At 50.6% G+C, this 25,378-nt stretch overlaps 1 protein-coding gene across 1 annotated transcript; it reads left to right on the top strand.

Annotated features, from left to right (window-relative positions):
* The first annotated feature begins 12 nt into the window (after window positions 1–12).
* LOC110484529 (uncharacterized) lies at window positions 13–11,612 on the top strand. The gene is made up of 6 exons (XM_077787703.1): window positions 13–109; window positions 183–294; window positions 6,648–6,720; window positions 10,394–10,469; window positions 10,656–10,958; window positions 11,025–11,612. Exons 1-6 carry the CDS (start codon window positions 13–15, stop codon window positions 11,576–11,578), a joined length of 1,215 nt encoding a protein of 404 aa, XP_077643829.1. The 3' UTR covers window positions 11,579–11,612.
* Window positions 11,613–25,378: the final 13,766 nt, after the last annotated feature.

The following is a 25,378-nucleotide window of genomic DNA, read 5'->3' on the forward strand; positions in this document are numbered from 1 at the left end:
GCGCTGCTGTGGATGACGTCGTGCCCTGGCTCCCGCGGCGTCGTGCGGGTCCTGGACTGGTTCGAGCTGCCCGACGGCTCCGCGCTGGCCACGGAGCGTCTGCAGCGCTGTCAGGACCTCTGGTACTCGCTGGCCGAGCGGGGGTTCCTGACGGAGCCCGTGGCGCGGGGCTGTTCCGCCAGGTGCTGGAGGCCATGCGGCGCTGCACCAGCTGCGGCTCCTGCACCGCGACATCAAGGCTGAGAAAGTCCTCATCAACCTGGTCACGGGCGAGGCAAAGCTCATCGACTTCAGGTGCGGCACGATCCTCCAGGACACGTTCTACACCAGGATGTCAGGTTGTTATGGACAAATTCAACTGGGGAGACTAATTATAGACAAATAAATTAACAAGAATTTATTAAGCAAGTGGTATTAAGCAAAAGAACAGCGCTGGGCATCTGGGGAGGCTCTGCTCTGCCACGGCGCACCTTCCCCCTTTGACCTTTTTGTTTTTATAGTCCCTTTTTTTTTCCGGCTGACGTATTTTCTCTCAATGCACTGTGCGCCGGTGCAATTGGTTGCTTGGGGGACTTTTTTCTGCCCTTGGTGGTCATAAGAATGAAGATTCCTCATCTTCCTTGCAGATTGTCCTTGGTCTAAAAGTTAACTTGTATATAATTAGTTACACAGTCTTTTATGCTAGTTGCATTCCCTATTCAGTTCAAATTCTTATCTCCTTTAACGCTCATTTTGATGAACAAAGACCTTTTTATTTATTACAATCCCCCCTTTTTCTCTTTACCAATTTGTTCATTAAAACGCTTTAACTCTTGGTAGCTTAAGACCAGGGTTTCATCTACTTCTAAGTCCCTGGGCAATGTTTCCTACCTATCTCTAATAAGCATTAGATGAGCTGCCTCTAGTCTTCCTTTTACAATGTCTATGATTTTATTACCAATGTAAGGTCTGAAAGTTAAATTTAGTAACAACAATATTACGGGACAGCAATCCCCCTTATACAGAATTTCTCCTTGAGTGCCATACCCCAGAGTTTTGCACCCCTCAGGGTACCATGAGACCTTTAAACATTTACCTGGATGGGTGACAGCCAAGGCGGTTGCTATGGTTTCACAGCCCCAATACCCACACAGATATTCCCCAGGATAATGAAAATATCCCCTCCCAGGATTGGAACTAGGACACCAATAGGTAGCCTGGAGTTCATGTTTACTCCATTCCCACATAGAGTCTGCCAAGTCTTTGTTAGTAACAAAAAAAATGGGAGCTACAGTGGTGGCATTATGCTTAACAACTTTCCCTTGGTCTGTTTTGGTCGGAGTCCAATTAAATGGCTGGTGTGCATAGTCCCCTTGACCAGGCCAGGTACAACATATAACTAATATGCACAGAATTTGCCAGCAAGGGTGGAGTCCAGACTGCCCCAGGATCTGATTATCATTATCTCCTGATTCCCAGTGTTTGTTTTGACATGTTATTGCCGGGCTCACCTTTACCCTGCAGCACTGGAAGGGTTAGTATCCCCCCGGGGCCTGCAGATGGTTCCGTGAGCCCAGCCGGGCTCAGTAGCCAATTCTAATTTTGGCCATGGTTCGTGAACATGAAGTCCAGTTCTTTTCCATAGGAATGAAGGAACAAAGCCCCAATGTTTTAGGGGTAGATGAGAGGTGACCACCAGAGGACGAGGCCAGCCAAAGCTGCCAGATTTTATTCTGAGAGATGCCCTTGAATATAGGGCATGTTTTAGGCAGAATGTCAGTATTGGCTAAGGGCATCTGAAAAGATAGAGAGTTCTTTTCCATAGCAAGAAATGCACAGATCCCCAGTGCTCCAGTAGCTGATGAGAGGCAGCCCTTGACATCCCAACATCAGCCAGACCTGTCAGGTGGCCCCCGGCAGGCCAAGCCAGCCAGACCTGTTCCATGTTTCCCTCGCTTCCATGGGGCCCCACAGTGTCCCAATTTTCCCTTGCTTCCAGGAGGCCCTGAGGTGTCACAATGCCCCCCCTGGTGACACAAGCCCCTGAAGGGTCGGAATGGTCTCCATGGTTCCATCAGGCCCCACAGAGTCATAATGGTCTCTGGGTCCATGAAGCCCTGCGGTGTCACCATGGCCCCTTGGTTCCATGGGCTCCAGTGGTGCCACAATGATCCCCTTGGTTCCATGAGGTGCCCACAGTGTCACAGTGATCTCCATGGGAAGGAAAGAACCGAGCCCCAGTGTGGCAGGGGCAGCCACCAGAGGCCAAGGCCAGCCAGGCTTGACAGTACTGGCAGATTTTGTCTGGGAGGAACTCTTGGATATAGGGAATTTCAGACATGGAATCCCAATTTCATTCATGGACACCCAGAGGAGAAACACAATTCTTTTCCACAGGAAGGAAAGCACAGAACACCGGTGTTTCAGGGGCAGATGAAAGGCAGCCACCAGCAGCCTAAGCCAGCCAGACCTCTCTCTCCCGGTAGCTTTTGTCTGAAGGCAAACCTTGGATATAGGAAATCTGGGAGGTGGAACCCCAACTTCGGCCATTTCTGCAAAGACAAGAAGGATGGTTGTTTTCCACAGGAAGGAAAGCACAGAGCCACAGTGTTTCAAAGGCAGAAGAGGAGAGAGTTGGCTCCTGGGGGGCCAAGCCAGCCAGAGCTGTTTGTCCTGGCAGCTTTTGTTATAGAGGAATTCTTGGATACATGGAATTTGGGAGGAGGAATCTCAATTTTGACCATGGTCACCTTGAGAAGGACAACTATTTACATTGGACAGAAAGCGCCAAGTCCCAGTGTTTCAAAAGCACATGAGATGCATCTCTCAAGAGGCCAAGGGCAGCCAGACCTGTCTGTCCTGGCTGATTACACTTGCAAGCAATTCGTGGATTTATGGAGTTTCGGAGGTGGAATCCCAGTTTTGGCCATGAGTGCCTGGTCAAGATGAAAGTTTTTTCCTGTAAGAAAAGCGTGAAATCCAAGTGTTCTGAAAGAAGATGAGAGGTGGCCACCCTTAGGCCAAGCCAGCCAGAGCTGTTTCGCCTGGCACCTTTCGTCTAGGGGCTATCCTTGGACACAGGGCATTTTGGAGGTGGAATCTCAATTTTGGCTGTGGGTGCCTGGACAGGAAGATGAGTTCTTTCCATTAGGAAGGAAAGCACACAGCCCCAGTGTTTCAGAGGCACATGAGTGCCAGTCCTCAGGAAGCCAAGGCCATCCATACTTGTCAGTCCTGGCATCATTTTTCTGGGAACTATCACTGGATATAAGGAATTCTGGAGGCAGATGCCCAATTTTGGCTTTGGCTCCTGGTCAAAATGGATGATTTTTCCCATAAGAAAGAAAAGCACATGGTCCCAATGTTTCAAAGGCAGATGAGAGGTGGCCCCTGGGTGGCCAAGGCAGCCAGACCTGTCTCAGACCTGGCAGATTTCATCTGGGAACAATCTTGGCATATAAGGAAATTTGGAGGAATCCAAATTTTGGCCATAGGTCCCTGAAGGAAAAGGACAGTTCTCTCCCATAGGAAGGAAAGCCCAGAGTCCCAGTGCTTCAGAGTGTCTTGGTTCGACAAGACAGGAGTCTGTGAAAGAGGGCAAAGCCTCCTGTGCAATGGAGAACGGCAAACCCCCCTCCCTCTGAATTACCAGGATCTTTAAATTAAAAGGCTCTCAGGCAAAGATGTGGGAATGGGAGTAACAATTCTTTACTAGGAGAAAACTAGACAACAATTTAAAAAGGCAAATGCAATCGGTACAAACAAAACCAGTGAAAAAGTCCAGAACCTGAGGAGTCGGGGTGCCAGTAGCAGTTCTGCTGGGACAATTGTTCCCCTTGCAATGGTTGATGAATTGCAGCTGAAGTGGTGATCTTTAGATGGGTATAGTTTTCCTCTGAAGATCTGGTGGCAGTGGGGCCGGTCTTCCTCTGTGTCGGGGTTGCCTCCGAGCTCCGCCGCCACCGCCTCAGCGCGCTCCGGCGGCTTCGCTGCGAGAGCCGCCGAAGAGAGCTGCTTCTCTGGGAATCCCGTGAAGAGAGAGAGCCAGCTGCCTCTCTCCCCCAAAGCTACCCCTTTAAACAATAATAGAGTTCTTGGCTTCCCCCTCTGGGTGGGACCCCTCACAATAGGATGGTGTTACATTTACCAGCCCGGCAGTGAGTCAGTCAATAGTGTATAAACAAACCATTGCCTCTACTAGGCAAACCATTGTCTCTGAGAGAGATAACAAAACCTGTCCAACAGGTTTGCCTTCAACAGATGGCAAATAGAATACAAGCTTATTTTACAACCCAGGACACAGAGGCAGATGAGAAGCAGCCCTCGACATGCCAAGGTCAGCCGGACCTGTCAGGTGGTCCCCAGGAGGCCCAGCCAGCCAGACCTGTTCCATGTTCCCTTGGTTCTGTGGGACCCCACAGTGTCACAATGGCCCCGTGCTTCCATGAGGCCTTGCAGTGTCACAATGGATTCGTGGTTCCACAGAGCCCTGATGTGTCACTATGTCCCCTCGGCTCCGTGTGCCCTCGCTGTGTCACAACGGCTCCTCTGTGACACTGCGGCTGCACAAGGTCACCATGGACCCTTGGTTCCTAGGGGTCACTGAGTTCACAATGGTCTTCTTGATTCCCTGAGGCAGCCCAGTGTCATCATGGCCCCTTGGTTCCATGAGGTTCCCCAGTGTCCCCGTGGTCGCTGTCAGAGGCTGGATGAGATCCATGTCCCGAGACACCTTGGGATGCTCAGAATGCCCGTGTGGGGCCGGGGACGGGTCAGGCCTTGGTTTGTGGTGGGACAGAGCCCCGCCCCCAGCCTGGCCTGGCAGAGCTGTCAATCACACAGCAGGGGCGGTGCTGATTGGCTGAGCTGTCAACCAATCACACACTAGCAGCTGGTGCCTACCCTGACTCTGATTGGGCAATCACCTGGCAGTCCCACCCCAGGGGCGGGCCCATGGAGGCCCAGGGGGTTAAAAGCCGGAGCACGAGGCCAGCCCCTGGTCAGGATCCTGCCTTCTCCTGGGGTTCCTCTGTTAGCGACGCTGGAACCTGAGCAGCTGGTGCCTGTGTGTGTCTTTCTATACATCTGCTGCCTTTCTGGTGTTCTCTATTTATTCTCCTTCTAATCCTGCTTACCTGGAAGATTTTTGAGTAATTTAACATCTTGCGGGCTAGCGGTTTTTAGGTAAAGTGGGCTAAGTTAATGAAGTTAATACTATGATTAGAGTTTTATGTAGAACAGGATGTTGTATGAAACCCTTTGCCAAAATTCCTTGGTTATATATATTTTGCAGGTAACATTTTGTGTCATTTTGACCTCTTAGCTCAGTTGGTTAGAGCATGGGGCTGGTATCATTGGGGCTGTGGGTTCAATGTCTGTGTGGGCCATGCAATGAAGAGCTGGATTTGATGATCCTTATGGATCCCTTCCCACCAAGAGTATTCTTTGCATCTGGCCATGCTGAGAATATCTGGTTGGTGTTTCTCTTGTGCACCAAACTCAAGTAAAGGAACCTTTGGTGACCCCAAAGTGTTCTGGGGTGTTACAGCCCTGCAGACTCACAATGGCCTCTTGTGTCCATGAGGCCCACAGTGTCAAACTGGCCCCTTGGTTCCATGAGGATCTGCAGGGTCACACAGGTTTGTGACATTTGTCCTTGCTGCCCCTCACATCCCCCTGCCCCACAAACAGCCCCGAGCCACCCGTGAGGGACAGGCCCTGCTGTGCCAGGCTGGGCTCAGGGCTTGGCCTTTCTGCTTCCCCCAGCCAGCCCAGGCCTTGCTCAGCATTGCAGTTCCCTGCTCTGAGCCTTGGGCTCCCTGCAATCCTGGCCTCAAGGATCTGCTCTCTCCAGTCCCTGGGAGGCTTTGGCAGTCCCTGTCCTCAGTGGGGCCCACTGATGCTCCAAGGGACTTGGAGTTTTACTTCTGTCTCCTTGAGCAGCTTCTTCAGCCTTCTCTCAGTGCCTCAGGATCCTGGACAGGGGCCCAAATCAACTGTAGGGATAATCAAGATACACAAAGCCCTTGGAGGCTCTTTCTCTTCCTTCAATTGTCTTCAGCTCCCCAGGCCTTGCAGAGCTGATTGGAGTCAGTCAGGAGTTCTGTTAAGGAGGAAGATTTCAAAGTACACCTCATGACCGTTTTTCTTCAATCAAGTGAGTATAGTTTTATTTCCCAGTTCAGAGAAGAGCTAATAGAAGCATTCCCCAGGTGATCTTGACACTGAAGTTCTCCTTAGGAGGCCTGGGCATGTAGAAGAATGAGCCCCCTGAGGGCTGACCCTGTTTGGACAAGCTGCTCCTCACCCCCAGCCTCATCATGTCTGACATCGCCCACCTGGCACTGACATCCCTGTGCCCTGCAGCAGAACCTTGTCCCTGAGCTCTGCAGCTCCATGTCCCAGCCCATTGCACCGTGTCACACCTGCTCTTCTCAGGGCTCTGCCTGCACACAGGCCCAGGAGAAGTTTTCCTCTTGGGAAGGAAAGAATGGAAAAGCCTGAGCAGGTTTCCTAAACAACAAACCCCACTCAGGAGCCACCTGCTCAGTACAGGCTTCCTGGAATGGTGTCACCTTTCTAAAGGGACAGTGTGACCAGAAATGATCTCTGGATGCAGAATTCTCTGAGTCTCCTAGCTGAATTCTCTGTCCCTGTCCTTTCCCTAGATCCATGTTGCAGATGGAAGCTGCTGGTGCCATCCTCACCTTTAACCTCTCTTTGGAATGCAGATGTTCCCTGGTGTTTAAAGCAGGATTTCCTCAATGCTTCTATACATCTTTTGTGTTCCCCATGGAACAAAGGGGCCATTTTGGCACTGAGGGGGTGACGTGGAAGCAAGGAGTCAATTGTGACCCTGGGGTCCCACAGAACCAAGGGGCCATGGTGACACAGCAGGGCCACGTGGATCCAGTGGTCCATTGTGACACTGTGGATCCAAGGAGACCATGGAGACACCCCCAGAACCTCATGGAACCAAGGAATCCATGGTGACCCAGCGGGGCTGCATGGAGCCAATGGTCCATGGTGACACTGCCCATCCAAGGACACTGCAGAAGCTCATGGAGCGAGGTGGCCATTGCGACACTGAAGAACTTCATGACACCAAATATCCATGGGGACACAGCAGGGCATCATGGAACCCAGGAAACGCTGTTGGCAGTGCAGAAATTCATGGAACCAAGGGCCGTGGTGGCACTGCAGAACCAACACAGCTGCTGCACCTTGTCCCCTGCCCTGCACAGCTCCTTGGGAGGCACGGCAGGAGCAGCACCCTGGGAGCCTTGGAATGCACCTCTGGCATCCATGGCTATGCTCCCAGGGGTTGGAATTCCAGTTCCCAGCCAGGAAAAGAAGTTCCTGTCCTAGAAGGAAAAGCTCTTATGGAAGAGCCAAAAGCCAAGTGGAGCAAGATCTTACAGTGACATTTCACTGCCAGCCTTCATAACTTCACCTGTGGTTGTCATAGCTCATGGATTGGGAATGAAATCAGGACAGGGTCTTTGGTGGGAGCTGCCCTGGGTCAAAGGAGGCACTGAGAGAGAAACAGAGCAGGCAAAGGAAGGCAGGAGAGAAAGGAGGTGTTTTGGTTTGGAAAGACAGGTGTCTGCTAAGGAAGGCAGGAGCCTCCCCTGAAATGGAAAAATGAAGACTCTTTCTTTAAGAATTGCTATAAATTTGAAATTAAGGGCGGCTGTCAGGTAAAAATATGGAAGCAGGAATAACAGTTTTTATTAGGGAAGAAAATAAACAATGCAGTAAACTAGAACACTGACAGAGTCAGAATACAACTTGACACTCTGTTGGACAGGGTGTTGACCGCAGTCCAATTGTAATTGTGGCTGCAGTCCTCCAGGAGTGTCAGCTGTGGTTCTGTTGGAGAAGTGATCCTGTAGGAATGGGAGTCTTCCTCTGAAGAGGAAGAGGCAGTTGTTCCTCTGAAAAATCCAGCCCAGAAAAAGCTGTGCTGGTGGGCCAGAATCTCAAAACTAGATGCAGGTAGGAATGCTTGGCTCCTCCCTCTGGGCGGAACATCTCACAATGGGATGTTACAGTTCTCATCTGTCATGCAGTGACATTCAATAGCCCATTATCAGCAGATGTCTCCCCTGAGGGAGGATTGATTGTGGAAGAGATAAGGAAAAACTGCCGACTTAACACAGGACAACTGCCATACAGATGGCAAATAGAATACATCTTGCTTTTCAGTCTGGGACAGGAAGACACAAACAAAATCAGCTGAGAAGGCAGCACTCTGAAAAGCAAACCAGAACTGACAGAAAATGAATGGGACAGAAATCAGTAATTCTGATAGTTTTATTTATTATAAAAATAAATCACACCCACCCAGCCCCACACAGTCCCAATCCCACACCCTCAAATTTGGATCTCACTTCTTCTGATCTCCTTCCAACTACATCTCAACCTGGAGGCTGTGAAGGTGACTAATTTTGGCATGGGAGTGAGGTGGGAACCAGCCATTTTGAGGTGGGTTGTAGCCAGTTTGGGGTAAGACTGTGCAGCTTCCAGGGGGATTGAGTCATTTTGAGATGAAAGAGCAATCCACCTTGGATTTTGAAGTGCAAAGATATGGAGAATACTGCCATATCTCCTCCAAGAACCCACAAATCATCCAGAATATGTTCCCAAACAGTAAATTCTACCTCAAATACTTCTTAAATGGTGGGACTTTTGACATCTCTGGTCAATAATATTTTTAATATTTTTTCAGGTGTTTTTAAGTGATAAAGACAAATCAGTAGAAAATTAGGGCCAAACCAAAACCAGAGACCCCTTGAGCATCCCCTGGACACTGGACAAAACAAACTCAGCAGAAATCAAACTTAACCCTCTATAAAATGTCTTGAGGAAGATTTGCTCTTCCCAAAAGTCACTTGTGATGGAAACCCAAATAAATCCCACACATGAATAAACCATAAACAGAAGCAATTCTCTGGCAATTCCAAATTCTGTCAGTTCCAGCACAGCTCCAATAAAGATGCTGGCAGACTCCAAAGAGGAAAAGTGGAAATTTGGCCCAATACAAATTATTAAAAAAAAGGAAAGGTCGTGTAGCTGTCACAAAGGTGACAGAGACAAAGTAAATAATGATTCTCATATTTGGAAAAGCACCCACGCCTCTGAATTCAGAAGTTATTTGAGATTTAGCTACTTGAGCTGGGCTTCCTGTAGGACTTTTGGTAGCCTTGTATTTCTCACCTTGGGGTGAATGATCCTTGTCAATCTTGCTGATATCATTTGGTTCCTTTCTTCCAGTGATTTTAACAGACTTTTCAAGGTAGGACAAGAAAATATTTTCTTTACACTGGCCACCCACAACAGCCATTTTCCTCATAAGCTCTCCCAAAATCTGCTCAGAGGAAGCTGCATCCAAGTTTCCAAGAGTTCCTCCAGAAAGAGCCACAAACTCCACAGAGGAGAGAACCAGGCTGTTGTCAAAGACCCTTGGGGTCACACAACAGAACCCTGAACCCACTGTGCAAAATAATATTGCAGTCTGGGTAATAAAATTGTTAAAGAGATGTCTCTGCCCCAATTAAGGTGCTCAGGCGACCAAATCCAAAGTGGATTTTATTGAACAGTAAATGTGAGGTAGAGAGACATGGAAAGAAAAAGAAAAGGGGGGAGAGCAAGGGAGTGACAAGGACAGAGATCTCCCCTGGGGCAGGGCAAGTGTGACATTGTCCCCTGTGTGTGTGGCCTTCCCAGGGTGGGGGTTTTACACCTGAGCCAGTTTGGGTAAGGGGGGTGGTGTTCACCCCCCACCCCGAGCAGGGATTGCCTCACTGTTTCAGGTTACAGTGTCAGATGTAACCAAAAGTGTTTTCAGTCACCATCTCCATAAACTGTTATCAACAGGTGGGGCAGTGTTCTTTATCTCTTCCATGGCTCAACCCTGATAATGCTCTCCAGGGGCCATCTTTTCTTAATGGGCCATTGAGTGTCACTGCAGGACTGATAAAATTACATCATCCCATTGTGGGATGCTCCGCCCAGGGGGAGGAACCAAGCATTCCTGCCGGGATATAATCTCACCCTTGCAACACCACAACCACCTTGCCTACTGGATTCCCAGAGGACAAGAGCTCCATAACCACCACTGGACCTTCAGAGGAAGACCAGACCCTTCTACAGGATCACTGCTTTGACAGAATCACGTTCATCACTCCAGCCGGACTGCAGTCACCATTTCATCAGACTGCTACCATCACCCTGACCAACGGGGTGTCAGGTTATATCCTGACTCTGTGAGTTTAAACCAGTGTTTCTGTATCGTTGCTGTGATCTTAATTTTCTTATTCAATTGTCATTCTGGCTTAGACTCTCCCCCTGGTTTGCTTTGAAGCCAGTACAAAACTCACTGTACTCATCGCTTGTTTTTCTCCAAAAACAGGATTTCCCATACCCAAACGTTCACCAGATGGAGAAGGTTGCGAGGAAGAGGAAGATTCCCTGGGACACCGAGGCAGGTGAGGAGGAAGCCAGTGCCCCTTTCCCCCTCTCTCCTGCTCCATCTCCCAGCCCAGCCTGGCCCCCAGCTGCAGGACAGCCCCGCTGCCGGTGCCCTCCTGCTGGTGATGCACTGGAGGGATCTGCTTGCCCTTCCCTGTGGCACGGAGGCAAATCCCATCCTCTCCTTGTCCTTCCTCCTCCAGACAAGGAGCTGAGGATGGAGACCAGGAAGGACAAATCCCTGCAGCAGAACCTAATGGAAGAGGCCGTTTTGAGCAACTCCACAGCGCAGGAATCCAACAGGGAGGAAAATCCCTGGAGGTCTCACAGGAGGAGGGGCTGCAAGCCCAGCCCAGGATGCTCTGAGGAGGAAAGACCCACTCTGGGCCAGGAAGGTGGGCAGAGCTTCAGTCAGAGCTCAGAGCTGGTGGTCCCTGAGAAGCTTCCTGATGGGCAGAAGCCCTACAAGTGCTTGGAGTGTGGGAAGAGCTTCAGGGAGAGCAACAGTCTGAAATGCCACCTGATGATCCACACCGGGGAATGGGCCTACGAGTGTGCGGAGTGTGGGAAAGGATTCAGCTCCAACTCTCACCTTGTCAGCCACCAACACATCCACACCGGGGAATGGCCCTACGGGTGTGGGGAATGTGGGAAGGGCTTCAGACGGAGCTCTGACCTCATCATCCACCAACGCATCCACACTGGGGAGAGGCCCTATGAGTGTCCTGAGTGTCAGAAGAGGTTTCACAGCAGCTCTGGTCTCCTCAAACACCAGTGGATTCACACGGATGAGAGGCCCTTCCACTGCCCTGACTGCAGGAAGGGCTTCAAGCGCAACTCCACCCTCGTCACACACCAGCGTATCCATACCGGGGAGAGGCCCTACATGTGCTCCACTTGTGGGAAGACGTTTAACAGCAGCTCAGATCTCCTCCGGCATGAGCGGATTCACTCTGAGGAGAGGCATTTCCTCTGCCCTGACTGTGGCAAGGGCTTCAAGCAAAACTCCCATCTTGTCAGCCACCAACGCATCCACACTGGGGAGAGGCCCTACTTGTGTCCCCAGTGTGGGAAGAGCTTCACCTGGAGCTCTGACTTGACCAAACACCAACGGAGGCACCAGTAAGGGAAATCCTGAAAGTTCCCCAGCTGCAGGAAGAGCTTTGTGCACTGCTCCAGTTTCATCCCCCATTGGAAGACCACGTTGGGAAGAGCCTTGGTGACCCATGTTCCCTGTGATCCATGCTGGGAAGACACCTGTCCCTTTTCCTGCCCCTACCAATGGCCTGATATGGGATTGAAGGGCATGAGGGTCTGGCCATGGCCCTGTCACTACATTCACTCCCACCTCAGGTCATTGCCAGGGGCAGGAAAGGGACTCTCTCTCTCTTTCCCTGAGGAGACGGGTGTCCTTTCCTTGCAGGAGGAAACATGTGGCCAGGAAGATACAATTGATGGTGATGTAGTTTTCCCTGTAAATAGTTTTTCTTATCCCTTCTGTTGTCAATATTTTTTCTGTTTCTCTTTGTTCCTTATCTTGTTGCTGTTCCAAATAAATTGTTCTTATCCCAGCTAGGGATCTTTCCCTTTCTTCCTTCAACTGAAGGTGGGAGGGCAATGAGCACCAGCAGGGTTTTAGCGGGCGTAGGAAATTGCGGAATCCCATTCCTGAGCCCCGGCCTGTGGAAACCGAGCATCCCAGCTGGTGCCAGCCCTGGTGGCCATAGCAGCAGCCTTGGGAGCGGGTCCCTGGCTGGGGCTGAGGGAACCTCTTCACTCTGGTGCCCAGGAACAGGAGTGGAGGGAGCGGCTGCAGCTGAGTCGCGGCAGGCTTAGGTTGGATCTCAGGAAAGGGTTTTTGCCCAGAGGCTGCTGGGGCACTGCCCAGGCTCCCCAGGGAAGGGTCACAGCTCCAGGGCTCTCTGAGCTCCAGCAGCGTTTGGACAGCGCTGCCAGGCCCAGGCTGGCAGTGTTGGGGTGTCCTGTGCAGGGCCAGCAGTTGGACTCGAGGATCCTGATGGGTCCCTCCCAGCTCAGCCAATTCTGTGGTTCTGGATCCATGACCCTGGGGATGGGAGTGCCAATGGTTGCCATGGCAACGGGCTCCAGGCCTGAGCTGGTGTCCATGGCAACCACCCCTGGCATGGGGTCTCCATGGAGCTGCCCAGGGACTGACCATAGCAACAGGGCCTGGGGATGGTTGCCATGGAAACTGACCATAGCAACAGGGGCTGGGGATGGTTGCCATGGAAACTGACCATAGCAACAGGGGCTGGGGATGGTTGCCATGGAAACTGACCATAGCAACAGGGGCTGGGGATGGTTGCCATGGAAACTGACCATAGCAACAGGGTTTCCTGGTGATGGTTGCCTTGTAAGGATGAGATTTGTCATAGGCCCTCAGAGGGGTTCCATGGGGACTTTCCAAGAGTCTCCAGGCTGTTTTTAAGAGCTGGAGTGTCACACACAGAGACAGTGGCTCCATGGAGACCTCCCAAGGGTTTCTGGGGATGGCAAAGAGCCATGTGGTCAGAGGCAGTCACAGCCATTCCATGGTGACATCCCAGGGCACCTTGGGCTGCAGAGGCACTGATCTGTCACAGGCACTCACGGGGGCTCCACAGTGACATCCCCAGGCTGTCAAAGAGCCAGGATGTCACAGGTACTCACAGGGGTTCCTGTCATGTGCAGGGTGGGAGCTTCAGGCAAAAGCTTTATTGCTTTATTGGAGAAACTCCTACTGAGTCATGAGATGGAGACACCCAGCAGCCACCATGGGTTCTAAAAGCCCTGCAGAGCCTCCAGACTTCTAAAATTCCTTTTAAGAGAGGAGACTGGGAGTGACTGGATGCAATACCGGCCCCAGAATTTGTCAAAGGTTTATGTATAAATGATTGGACAGGTAGAATTGAACAATTTGTCAATGCAATTTTTCATACAGGATTAATGATGTAATACCAGATATATTTATATAAATACAATCTGATAATGATTAGACAATAAGCTCTTAACCAGAGTTATTTACTCCACAGTCCAGAATCTATAACAATTATAGGATATTCTGCTCTAGGAAGCAATTTTGAAGTCAGCAGGGCCTTGCTGGAGTGGTTTGAGCCCATTGCAGGCAGAGCCTCCTGCTCCAGCAGGAACTGCCTTTCCTGTGCCAGGAGCAGGGCAGGTCCCGCTGCAGGAACAGCCCCAGGCCAGCCCCAGCACAGGGAAGGCCTCGGGCACAAGGGCAGAGTGCCGTGCTGGGAGCTGTGCCAGGGACAGCCCGAGGCACCAAAGGCACCTTGGCAGCAGCAGCTGCTTGCAAGGCATGGCCAGAAGCCTCCCTTGCAACCCAGCCTGGTGGCCAGCGCTGCAGAGCTGCTGCCTCAGGGCTCATTTCTGGCTGGGCTCTGAAAAGCCACTTCTGCTCCAGGAGCCTGACTGGGAAGCCATTGGCCCAGCACCTTGGAGGCAAGATATAAACAACAAAACTCTTCATGCCAGCAGAGACAAGGCAGGGGCAGAGGAAAGGGGAGAGCTAGGCCCAGGGGACAGGGCTGCCATGGTGATGGCTGTGAGGTCACTGCCCTGTAGCAGCCTGGCTGCCCTCAGCAGACATTGTGGCCAGAACTGTTGTGAGGGCACCCAGCACATCCGAGAACCCACACAACAGGAATTCCATCCTTGGTGAGGGGATTTCACTGGGTCAGGTTGCAGACACTCCCTGATTTTGGAGCATTCTTGGGATGGGGAATACATCTCACTGGAAAAACATTTGCCATTTTGTGCCACTCTCATAATTATAAAATATTTCGTCCTTCTAGCAAATGTAAATCCACCCTCATTCAGTTTAAAGATATTGATCCTTGTTCTGTCACTGCAAGATTTTGCAGAAAATAACTTTGACTGTTTTTACATTTTCACAGACCTCGTAGAGGATCCAAAAATCTCCCAAGATGGGGTTTGGAGGCCTCATCACATAACCAGCAGGTAGAGGCTGCAGGCTCTGGGGTCAGTGATATGGTGATTGAGGACAGAACAGGAGTAGCCTGGGAGGGATTGAAGGGTGACTTCAGAGAGGATGCAGATTTTCTTCCTTGTATAAAACAGTGAGAAAAAGAAATAATGGCACCAAGGACAGCTGGGGAGGCACAGACTGGACACCAGAAGAAAGGAGTTTCCCTCCCAGGGCAGGGCTGTGGTGCAACACGTCCCCAGCAGGAGCCTGGAGCAGCCCAAGGCTTTGTGTGGCCAGGCAGGGGCAGCAGGAGGCAGAGCTGCCAGCAAAGGAAGGGCCAGCGAGGTGGGGCAGCCGGGGGTGACGACAGCCTGCAGGGACAGAGGCGCAGGGCAGGGACACCGTGGGACAGCCTGGGCTGCAGAGGGCTCAGGGATGTGCAGCAGCTGCAAGGCCCTGACAGAGCCAACCTGTGCAGCCCTTTGGCCATGGCTGCTGGCCCTGGGCCTGAGGCCACGAGGGGACAAGTGACCCTTGCAGCCCTGGGGCCTCAGTGCCTCCTTGTCCCTGCTCAGCAGCCTGGCAGGGGCCGCCCCATGGTCCTGCCCTTGGCACTGCACATCCCCACATGCCAGTGCCCATCCCGGGAAGAGCCCTGAGCAATGAGGGAGGGACAGGATCTGCCTTGCCAGGGGCTGGGGCTCAGGCCTGGGCCCTTTGCATTCCTGAAACACATCCAGGTTTGCTCAGCACCAGAGACACCTTTCCCTTGCTTGTCCCCAGCTGTCATCAGTGCCTCCAGTGTTCTGCTCTGACTGGAACCTGGGGACACTTTCTCAGTCGTGTCCCTCAGTGGGACCCACTAAAACTTCAAGAAACTTTGGAGTTTTAATTTAACTTTGAGTTCTTGAGAAGTTTTTTTGAAGACATGCTCAGGGACTGAGTCTGATGTAAACAACACCAAAGCCCTGAGAGGGTCATTAAAGTTTTCCTCTTCCAGTTGTGGAGAAATATTTCAAAGTGCTTGTAAGAAATACACATTCCTATTTTAAAGGGTGTGTTTTATTACATTTCTCTTTAGATCAGAGGCGATTGCAGCATTCTGTGATTGATATTGAGCCAGGGTCTCCCCTCAGGAGCTCTGGCCTGCTCAGAGAAGCTGTGCCCTGAGCTCTGGCCCAGCGTGGACAACCTTGCTCCACATTGCCCCAGCCCATCCTGTCTCTCCTCACTCACCTGGGACCTGCTGTGCCTGCAGAGCTGGCTGCACCCAGCCTAAGAGGGGCTTTCCCTTTTTCTATGTTTGGAGCAATCTAAAACTCCTGAGTTTCCCCATGAAAACAGACACCCTCCTCAGGTGTGTGCCAGCCCAAGGTGCCACCAAAACCATCCAGACCGGGCTTGGGCCAGCTGTGAGGGTGGATCATCAGCCCCAGCTGCACTGGGCACTGCAAGGGGCTGTGGCCATGGGCACTGCACTGACCCCACTGCTGGGTTTGGCTGCCGTGGATGCCCTGAGAAATTAAACTGTCCTTGGAGACACTGGGGAGGACTGGGACATACTGGGGAACACTGGGAATGCTGTGGGACACACTGGGACATACTGGGAGTGATGCTGTGGAGGGCTGGGACAGCCTGGGAACATGAGGAATGCTGACGGGCAATCTGGGTGGGCTGGGATGGACTGTGGGTGTACACTGGGACACACTGGGAGTGAAACTGGGGGATACCGGGACAAACTAGGGACATTGCGGGGAACACTGGGGCAACACTGGGGCATACTGGGGATGACATTGGGAGGAACTGGGAGGGCCTGGGAATGAACTCAGGTATATTGGGAGGGACTGGGCTGTACTGAGAAGGACTGCAGGGGAACTTGGTTTCTACTGGGCTGTACTGGGATGAACTGGGCTGTACTGGGAAGGACTGGAGAGGTTGAATGGGCTGGTCCCGCCTCTGCCGACTCCCATTGGTCGAGACTCCCGCCCATCATGACTGCCTCCAACCAATCAGCGCCAGGGATCATGGCTTTGGGGGCGGTGTCTGGACTCAGCGCCATCTTTTCTTTTGCCTACAACTCCCATGATGCCCTGTGGCCCCATAGAGCTCCATTGGGGCCGGGACTACAACGCCCGTCATGCCCCGCGCTCCACAGAACCCCCGATATCCACCACCATCTATCCTGTAAGTGCCCCCCAGACCCTCCGGGATCCCCAAGTGCCCTCAGCGCCCATTCGGGACCCCCTAAAACCGTCCTCGGATCCCCTGAGTGCTCCCAGCCCCACAGATGCCCGGTACAGCCACTTCTGGGAATTCCTCTCCTCTCATCCCCCGCGGCCCCAGAGCCCATCAGAACACAGTTCTGCGCCTAAAATTCCTGCCGCGCCCTGCGCCCTGAGGAACCCGGTTAAATCTCCCCAAGCTCCCCCGAGTGTTCCCCGGACCCCGAAGGGCCCCAAATTCCCCTCGCTGACCTCCAGGGCCCCGGACCCCCGAGTGCTCCCCCGGACCCCGAACTGCCCCTCAGGATCCCTGAGTGCCCCTCCAAGCGCCCGCCCGGCTCCCCCAGTGGTCCCCAGACCCTCAAGTTCTCTCTGAATTCCCTCCCCAGACACAAAACTGTCCCAAATGTGCCCAGAAATGTCTCCATGCTTCCCAAAGTGGCCGCTTTTACCCTGTCTGTGAAAATGAGAAAAAATTATGACAAAGATAATAAAAATAAAGGAAATTAGAATAATGAGGGCAAAATCAATAGCCAATAGTGGTCAATGAATTAATGAAGGGAATTGTGTTACTTAGAACCAATGACCAATACGTTTTTGGTTGCAAAAAACATACAGAGATTTTTTTATAGAAGCATTAAGAGGAAATGTTAAAATATAGAATAATATTTTTATGCATAAGCAAAATAAAATTTTAATTATTATTATCAAAAATCAATTAGTTTAATTAATTTAATTAAAAATTCACTTAATTTTAATTATGAAGAAAAATGCACAATTTTTAAAAAATGTTTTGGCATGTCAGTCTCAGGTGGGCAATATCTGTGGGTAAGGGGCATGTGGTAAATGGATGTGATTCATGCTGAATAAGTTGTTGTCCTAGATTGCGAGGCAAGATGTATTCAATTGCCATCTGTTAGAGGTTGGTTCACTGCATTGTTTATTTTATCTTTTTATTTTCTTCCCTAATAAAGAACTGTTATTCCTGCTCCCATATTTTTGCCTGAGAGTCGCCCTTAACTTCAAATTTATAGCAATTTACAGGGAGGGGGTCTACATTTATTTTTTTCCCATTTCAGGGAGGGTCCTGCCTTCCTTAGCAGACTCCTGTCTTTGCAAACCAAGACAGATTTTGGCACCCAACGTGCGGCTCGAGGGCACAGGAACAAAAAAGGGAATAACAGTTCTTGAGTAATCCAATTTTTGTGTGCTGCTACAGAAACCTCGTTCAGCGGCACCCTGTGCTCCAGCCTGCCCTGGTTTGGGTGACACGGAACCATGGCTGCATTTCTCCATTTGCAGGCCCTGATCTAAACACGGCTCCTACAGCCAAGGCTGCTGTGGCTGTTCTCTGGTTTGTTTTATGGGTGAATAAGGGGAAGAATTCATGGATTTTTAACTTCCTCTGGGAAGCAGGCACATGGATTCACAGCTATCACACACTAACTGTGTGCTTTTGGGGTTACTTTAATAATGGCACCTACTGTGAGGAAATGACACCGGGGGAAATTTTCTCCCAAGCCTTTAACCATCTCTTTGGGGCTGCCCCACCAGTTTGTGAAGGGCTCAGATCCACTCCAAATACCAATGATATCATACAGGGGCTGTGTTGCTGTTAGCCCTGTTCTCTTTGGCACTGAGAGACAAGGGAAGATTAACCTGGATAACCACCCTGACACCCAGCCCAGAACCTGACACGGCCCCAGAGACCAGGGATGCTGCTGCCCCAGAGCCTGACCCTGCCCCACAGCCACCCCAGATATGAACCACCCAGACTGGGTGGGGGTCTGGTGAGGGAGATGCAGGAGATGCTGAAGGAGTGCATTCCCCAGCTGGTGAGAAGCCCTCCCCCTGCCTCGAAAAAGGAGAGTCTGATGGGGCAGCAGTGGAACCCACAGATGTTACAACTGTCCAGGTTCCAGCCGAGCCACAAAGGCAGCCACAGCCAGCAGCAGTCGCCCCTGTAGAAACAAGGAGGTCTAAGATGGAATCAGAGCACCCAGATAAGGGAAGGCCCTCACAACCCACAGGGGAGCCAGAGGTTGTGATCATCACCGAGTCCCTGATGTACAAAAGTCTCCGTAACCTGCACAAGGACATTGTATGATGGAGACGTGAGGCTTATACAACCTGACTGCTTCAAGTCTGAGACCTCATGGGTACAGGTGTCCAGCTGGATGGTGGTGAGGCAAGGAATTTGGGACCCTTGACCCAAGGCTCAGGTATGAATCAGATTTTTGTAAGGGAGCCAGGGTCCCTTTCCCTCTGAGAGCGGCTTTTAATGAGTGCCAGAGAGAGGTTTGTCCACAGGGTGAGAATGCAGGAGCACCAGCACAGAACATGATGGAAAACCCTTGAGGAAGGGACCAACAGCTGAAAGAAGTGGCAGCATTGGAGGTACTCTTTGGGAGGGATGGACAGCATGATAATGACCCCAACAAGGTCAGGGGCACAGGGCAAATGCTGTGGAGTCTGGCAAGGCTGGGGCCATCTCAGTACACCACCTTCATTGCCACGATTAATGCCGATAACAGCCGAGAGACAGTGAGCTCTGCTGCCAACAGCTGAGAAATTGTGAGAGTATGATCCATGGCCCAGTGCAGGCTCATGGCTCTGCTGTGGGCAAGGAACTCAAAGAGGAGATGAGGGAGATGAGGGAGGAGGTGAGGAAGAACAGTTCCCACATTGCCCCAGTGCGAGTCACAGGCCCCAAAGTCAGAGCCCAACGTTCCCCAGCCAGAGAGAGGGTACGCCCCACAGGCTGGCCTGGGGTTCTTTCTGTGTGACCATGGGGAAGACATGGGAAGGTGAGATGGGAAACCCATTTCTGTCCTGGCACCGTGGGCGCGTCAGCTCAAGGAGGGAAGCACTGACCGAAGGAATTCCAGTAAAGTGAAGGTAGCCTCAGCCTCCCATGACCGAGCTGCCGGGTATGATCTGTCAGATCACCTTTAAAATACCTCTACCATGTATGCCTAGGAAAGAAACAATAACCAGGGTTAGAGGGGCCCTGTCTCTAGCCAGGGAGAAGCACTGGAAAACTGGATCTTCTGGATGGTGTGGATCCGATGGCCTGGCACATCAGAGCCACAGAAATATGAAGCCTTCGCTGACACTGGTGCACAGTGTACCCCAATGCCATCGGTACATGTGGGGCAGAACCTGTTTCCATTGCTGGGGTGACGGGGGGATCGCAGCAATTTACCCTGTTGGGAGCTGAGGTGAGCCTGGCTGGGAAGGAGCGGCAGAAACATCCATTGTGACCGGCCCAGAGGCCCCATGTGTTCTGGGCATAGACTTCCTCCAGAACGGATGTTACAGAGACTCAAAGGGACTCAGGTGGGCTTTTGGCATAGCTGCTGCAGAGGCAGAGGACATTAAGCAGTCGAACACCTTGCCTGGAGTGTCAGAGAACCCATCTGCAGTAGGACTCCTGAGGGTGGAAGAGCAACAAGTACCAATTGCCACCTCAACAGTGCACGACCGGCAGTATCAGACAAATCAAGGTGCTTTGATCCCCATCCACAGAATGATCTGTGAGCTAGAGAGCCAAGGGGTGGTCAGTAAGGCCCACTCACCCTTTCACAGCCCCATCTGGCCTGTGCACATGTCTGAAGGAGAATGGAGATTGACTGTGGATTATTGTGGCTTGAATGAAGTGACTCCACCGCTGAGCACTGCTGTGCTGGACATGCTGGAACTCCAGTACGAGCTGGAGTCCAAGGCAGCAAAGTGGTACACCCCTGCTGACATTGCTAACGCGTTTTTCTCCATTCCTCTGGCAGTAGAATGCAGGCCTCAGTTTCCTTTCACCCGGAAGGGTGTGCAGTACTCCTGGAACCGACTGCCCCAGGTGTGGAAGCACAGCCCCACCATCTGCCATGGACTGATCCAGGCTGCACTGGAAAAGGGTGAGGCTCCAGAACACCTGCAGTACATCGATGGCATCATTGTGTGGGGGAACACAGCAATGGAAGTGTTTGAGAGAGGTGAGAAGATCATCCAGATACTACTAGAAGCTTCGCCATCAAGAAAAGCAAAGTCAATGGACCTGCTGAAGAGATCCAGTTCCTGGGACTGAAATGGCATGACGGATGGCACCAGATTCCCACTGAGGTCATCAACAAGATCAGGGCTATGTCCCCACCAACCAGCAAAAAGGAAACACAAGCTTTCCTAGGTGCCATAGGTTTCTGGAGAATGCATATTCCCGAGTATAGCCAGATTGTGAGCCCTCTTTATCTGGTTACCAGAAAGAAGAATGATTTCCACTGGGGCCTTGAGCAGCAACAAGCCTTCACCCAGATCAAGCAGGAGATCGCTCATGCTGTGGCCCTTGGCCCAGTCAGGACAGGACCAGAGTTGAGGAATGTGCTCTACTCTGCATCTGGGAACAATGGTCTGTACTGGAGCCTTTGGCAGAAGGTGCCTGGGCAGATTCGAGGCTGACCACTGGGATTCTGGATCCAAAGTTACAGATGGTCTGAAGCCAGCTACATCCCAACAGAGAAGGGAATCTTGGCTTCCTATGAAGGAGTTCAAGCTGCCTCGGAGGTGATTGGCACAGAAGCACAACTCCTCCTGGCACCCTGACTGCCGGTGCTGGGGTGGATGTTCAAAGCAAAGGTTCCCTCCACTCACCATGCCACTGACACCACATGGATCAAGTGGATTGCTCTCATCACACAGCATGCCATATTGGAAACCCGAATCACCCTGGGATTTTGGAGATAATTACAGACTGGACGGAAAGTGAAAACTTTGGCCTCACTAACAAAAAAGAGCAGGGAGAAGTGACACAGGCTGAAGAAGCTCCACCATACAACCAACTATCAGCAGAGGAGACCTGCTACGCTCTTTTCACTGACGGTTCCTGTCGCATCTTAGGGATGAACCGGAAGTGGAAAGCAGACATATGGAGCACCACACGACAAGTTGCACAAGCTACTGAAGGAGAAAGTGAATCGAGCCAACTTGCTGAGCTCAAGGCCGTTCAGCTGGCTCTAGACATTGGTGAAAGGGAGAAGTGGCCAAAGCTCTACCTTTATACTGATTCGTGGATGGTAGCCAATGCTCTGTGGATCTGGCTGGGAAGGTGGAGAAAGGCCAACTGGCAACGTAGAGGAAAGCCAATCTGGGCTGCTGATATATGGAAAGACATTGCCTCTCGGGTGGATAAACTAACAGTGAAAGTCCATCATGTAGATGCCCATGTCCCCAAAAGTCGGGCTAATGAGGAGCACCAAAACAATGAGCAGGTAGATCAGGCAGCAGGAATAGAGGTGTCAAAGATAGACTTAGACTGGCACCATAAGGGGGAGTTGTTCCTGGCTCGATGGGCTCAAGATGCCTCAGGCCATCAGGGCAGAGATGCCACCTACAAGTGGGCACGAGACCGAGGGGTGGCTCTAACCATGGACAGTATTTCTCAGGTGATCCATGACTGTGAGACGTGCGCTGCCATCAAACAGGCCAAGCGGGTGAATCCTCTGTGGTATGGTGGGCGGTGGTCCAAGGACAAGTATGGGGAGGCCTGGCAGATTGACTACATCACACTGCCCCAGACACGCCAAGGCAAGCGCTATGTGCTGACCATGGTAGAAGCCACCACTGGATGGTTGGAAAGCTACCCTGTGTCTCATGCTACAGCCCGTAACACCATCCTGGGCCTGGAGAAGCAGGTCCTTTGGAGGCATGGTACCCTGAGAGGATTGAGTCAGACCATGGGACTCATTTCAAGAACAGCCTTATCAACACCTGGGCTAGGGAACATGGCATTGAGTGGGCGTACCACATCCCAAACCATGCACCAGCTGCAGGCAAAGTGGAGAGGTACAATGGACTGTTAAAAACAATCTTAAAAGCATTGGGTGGGGGATCTTTCAAAAATTGGGAGCAGCATTTAGCAAAGGCCACCTGGTTAGTTAACAGCCGAGGTTCCACCAATTGAGCAGGTCCTGCCCAGTCTGAGCCCCTGAATATAGTAGATGGAGATAAAGTCCCAGTGGCACATGTCAGAGGTTTGTTAGGGAAATCAGTGTGGATCAATTCTGCCTCAAGTAAGAAAAACCCATTTGTGGGATTGTCTTTGCTCAGGGACCAGGTTGTACATGGTGGATAATGCAGAGAGATGGAGCAACACGATGTGTACCTCAGGGGGGATCTGACTGTGGGGTGAGACTCGTGCAAATATCACTATTTGCTGGATGTTACTGCCAGTGTCTGTACACGAAAACACACAGACATGAGACAGAAGGAAATGTGTAAGGCTCAAAGATTTGAGCAAGTGAAATAGAAGGAAATGCGTATGAGTAAGTGAAAGATGGAAGTTTTTACTTGATGGAGTTTTTACATGATGTTGAAGATATGGAGGTAAGAGGTGGAATGTCCAAGGGTGACATTATGGTGTTTGTATCTCCAATCGTGTGTTCTGTTTATGTTTGATATTCTGTTCTTTGCTTTCAGAACTGACTCAGAAAGTGAAGGTTTGTTTTGCCTTGTTATCGGCCGGCTCACCTGCCCCCATGGTCTGCTGTCTAGAAGAGGCCAGTGTTGACTGACTTGCTTTCTTTTGCTTGCTGGCTTTTGCTTGCTTTGCTTTGCTTTTTTGCTTGCTTTTGCTTTTGCCTTTGCTTTTTAAATTAGTTTAGCTAAGCAGTCCAATTCTTTCCCTGGACTGTTTCCTTTCCCTTTCCTGAATACCATCCAACCTGCTCTGGACTGGGACCCTCTAAACACCGAGGAGCACCGAGAGCCTGCGCTCTGTGATCTGCAGCAGCCATCCCCAGTGCCCAGAGCAATCCCCAGCGCCCAGACCCGGGCGACAACTCCCAGGAGAGACTTTCTGGATTTGTCATCTCTGCAGAGTGGTGAAAGAATTCTGTTGTCACCTGGTGTTGTTAATTTTTTTAGTGCTGGGAAGGGTTTTGTTTGTTAAATAAACAGGTTATTTTCCACTTCTCTCAAAGAAAATTCTTCCTGATTCAGGTGAGTGGGGAGGGGCTGTGGGGGATTGTTTTCTGGGGGCTCCTTCCAGAGGTTTTTCCCCAGATTTGCCCTAAACGAGGACAAATATTTTGCTGCCCATTTCGTGGCTGGAGAGAGTGAAAAAACAAACCCCATTCTAATAATATTTTGGTTCCAATTACTTTGTGTTAGTATGGAGCAGTTACTGGCTTTGTTGATTGAATTCAGAGTGTCTTTTAGAGTGGAGGCCTGTATGTGTTTCTGGTCCCTAAATTTTTTTGAGATCTTAATCCCTCTATGGTCCCTAGGTTTATTTTCTTATTCAGGAATAGCTCTGGTATTGTCCCTAATACGTAGATTTTGCAGTAGAAGGGCACTAACCAGAATATCCATCGGGCTGGGCATGGGTGTAATGGCTTGCAGAGGGTTTATAAAGGTGCTGAAGTCTGTTCCAGGAATGCATGGCTCATAGTCATGGTTGTGCAGCCAGTTTGTTAGAGGGGAAGCAGGGGATGAGGCTTTTCAGCCTTTGCTTTCCTTCTTCTCCTCAGAATCTCTTAGCTCCCTATTAGAGAATGTTCCGTTTCCCCTGACTGTTAAAGAGACCATCTTCCTGGTGCTTAATCTGGTAAGCTTTCTCTACACAGTCTGCAGTCTCTCTAGAATGAGGGCTGAGATTTCTAGAAGGGCTGAAGAGACCCCTGACCCAGGAGTAGACCCAGGTGTGAGAAATCCTGAGTGGTTTGGGAAATGGGGGAGACGGGAATTGGCACATAGACCGTTTTCCCACATTCAAATCGATTTTACTGATTTGCCTGAAGTAGGAAGGTATAAACACTTATTGGTGATAATAGATCACTTGACTCACTTTGTAGAGGCATTCCCTACCTCCAGGGCAAGTACACAAACAGTAGTAAAAATACTATTAGAAGAGATAATCCCTTGCTACAGACTAGCAGAAGTACTAGACTCAGACAGAGGGCCACACTTTGCCTCCAAAATAATTAAAGAAGTAGTTACAGCTCTAGGAACAAAGTGGCAATATCATACTCCCCAGCATCCACAAAGCTCAGGTAAAGTGAAAAGGGTAAATGGGAAAATTACGAAACAACTAACTAAATTGATGTATAAAACACAGTTATCTTGGGTAAAATGTTTACCTTTAGCCTTGTTAAATATAAGAACTCTACCCAGAACCGATATTGGAATTTCTCCATTTGAAATGCTTTATGGGATGCCTTATGACATGGATTCTCCTATAGATCACCCTGAAATAAGTAATCAACAAATTAACCAATATGTCATGCAACTTATGAAGGCTCAGGAAGGGCTTAGAAGAGCTAGGTTACTAGTGCAACAACCTCCTTTAGACCTAGCAATCCACAATATAAATCCAGGTGATAAGGTTTTAATAAGAAACCTAGAAAGAAACCTCACTAACCCCAAATTGGGAAGCCCCCTATGTTGTTTTACTCACTATAGAAACTGCAGTCCGAACCGCCGAGAAGGGGTGGACACATGCGAGCTGAATAAAGGGAGCGATTCCTGCTGCTGCCAAAGAGCCCTGGAGAATAACCAGCCAGCCCGGGGACCTTAAGGTCACATTTAAATGGACTGAATGGACTCAGTAAAAATTGTACGAACCAGCTGGTAGAGTGAGATATTGGACTATGGATATCCTATAACTAATGATTTTAGAGTATATTGTACAAATAAGGATTGTAATTGTTACCCTTTTGTATGCTATATTTGTAAAATTTGTCAGGAACGGTGGTGGGTCCATAGTTAC

This window comes from Lonchura striata, chromosome 21 (genome assembly GCF_046129695.1).
Source record: "Lonchura striata isolate bLonStr1 chromosome 21, bLonStr1.mat, whole genome shotgun sequence".
NCBI classification, from domain to species: Eukaryota; Metazoa; Chordata; class Aves; order Passeriformes; family Estrildidae; genus Lonchura; species Lonchura striata.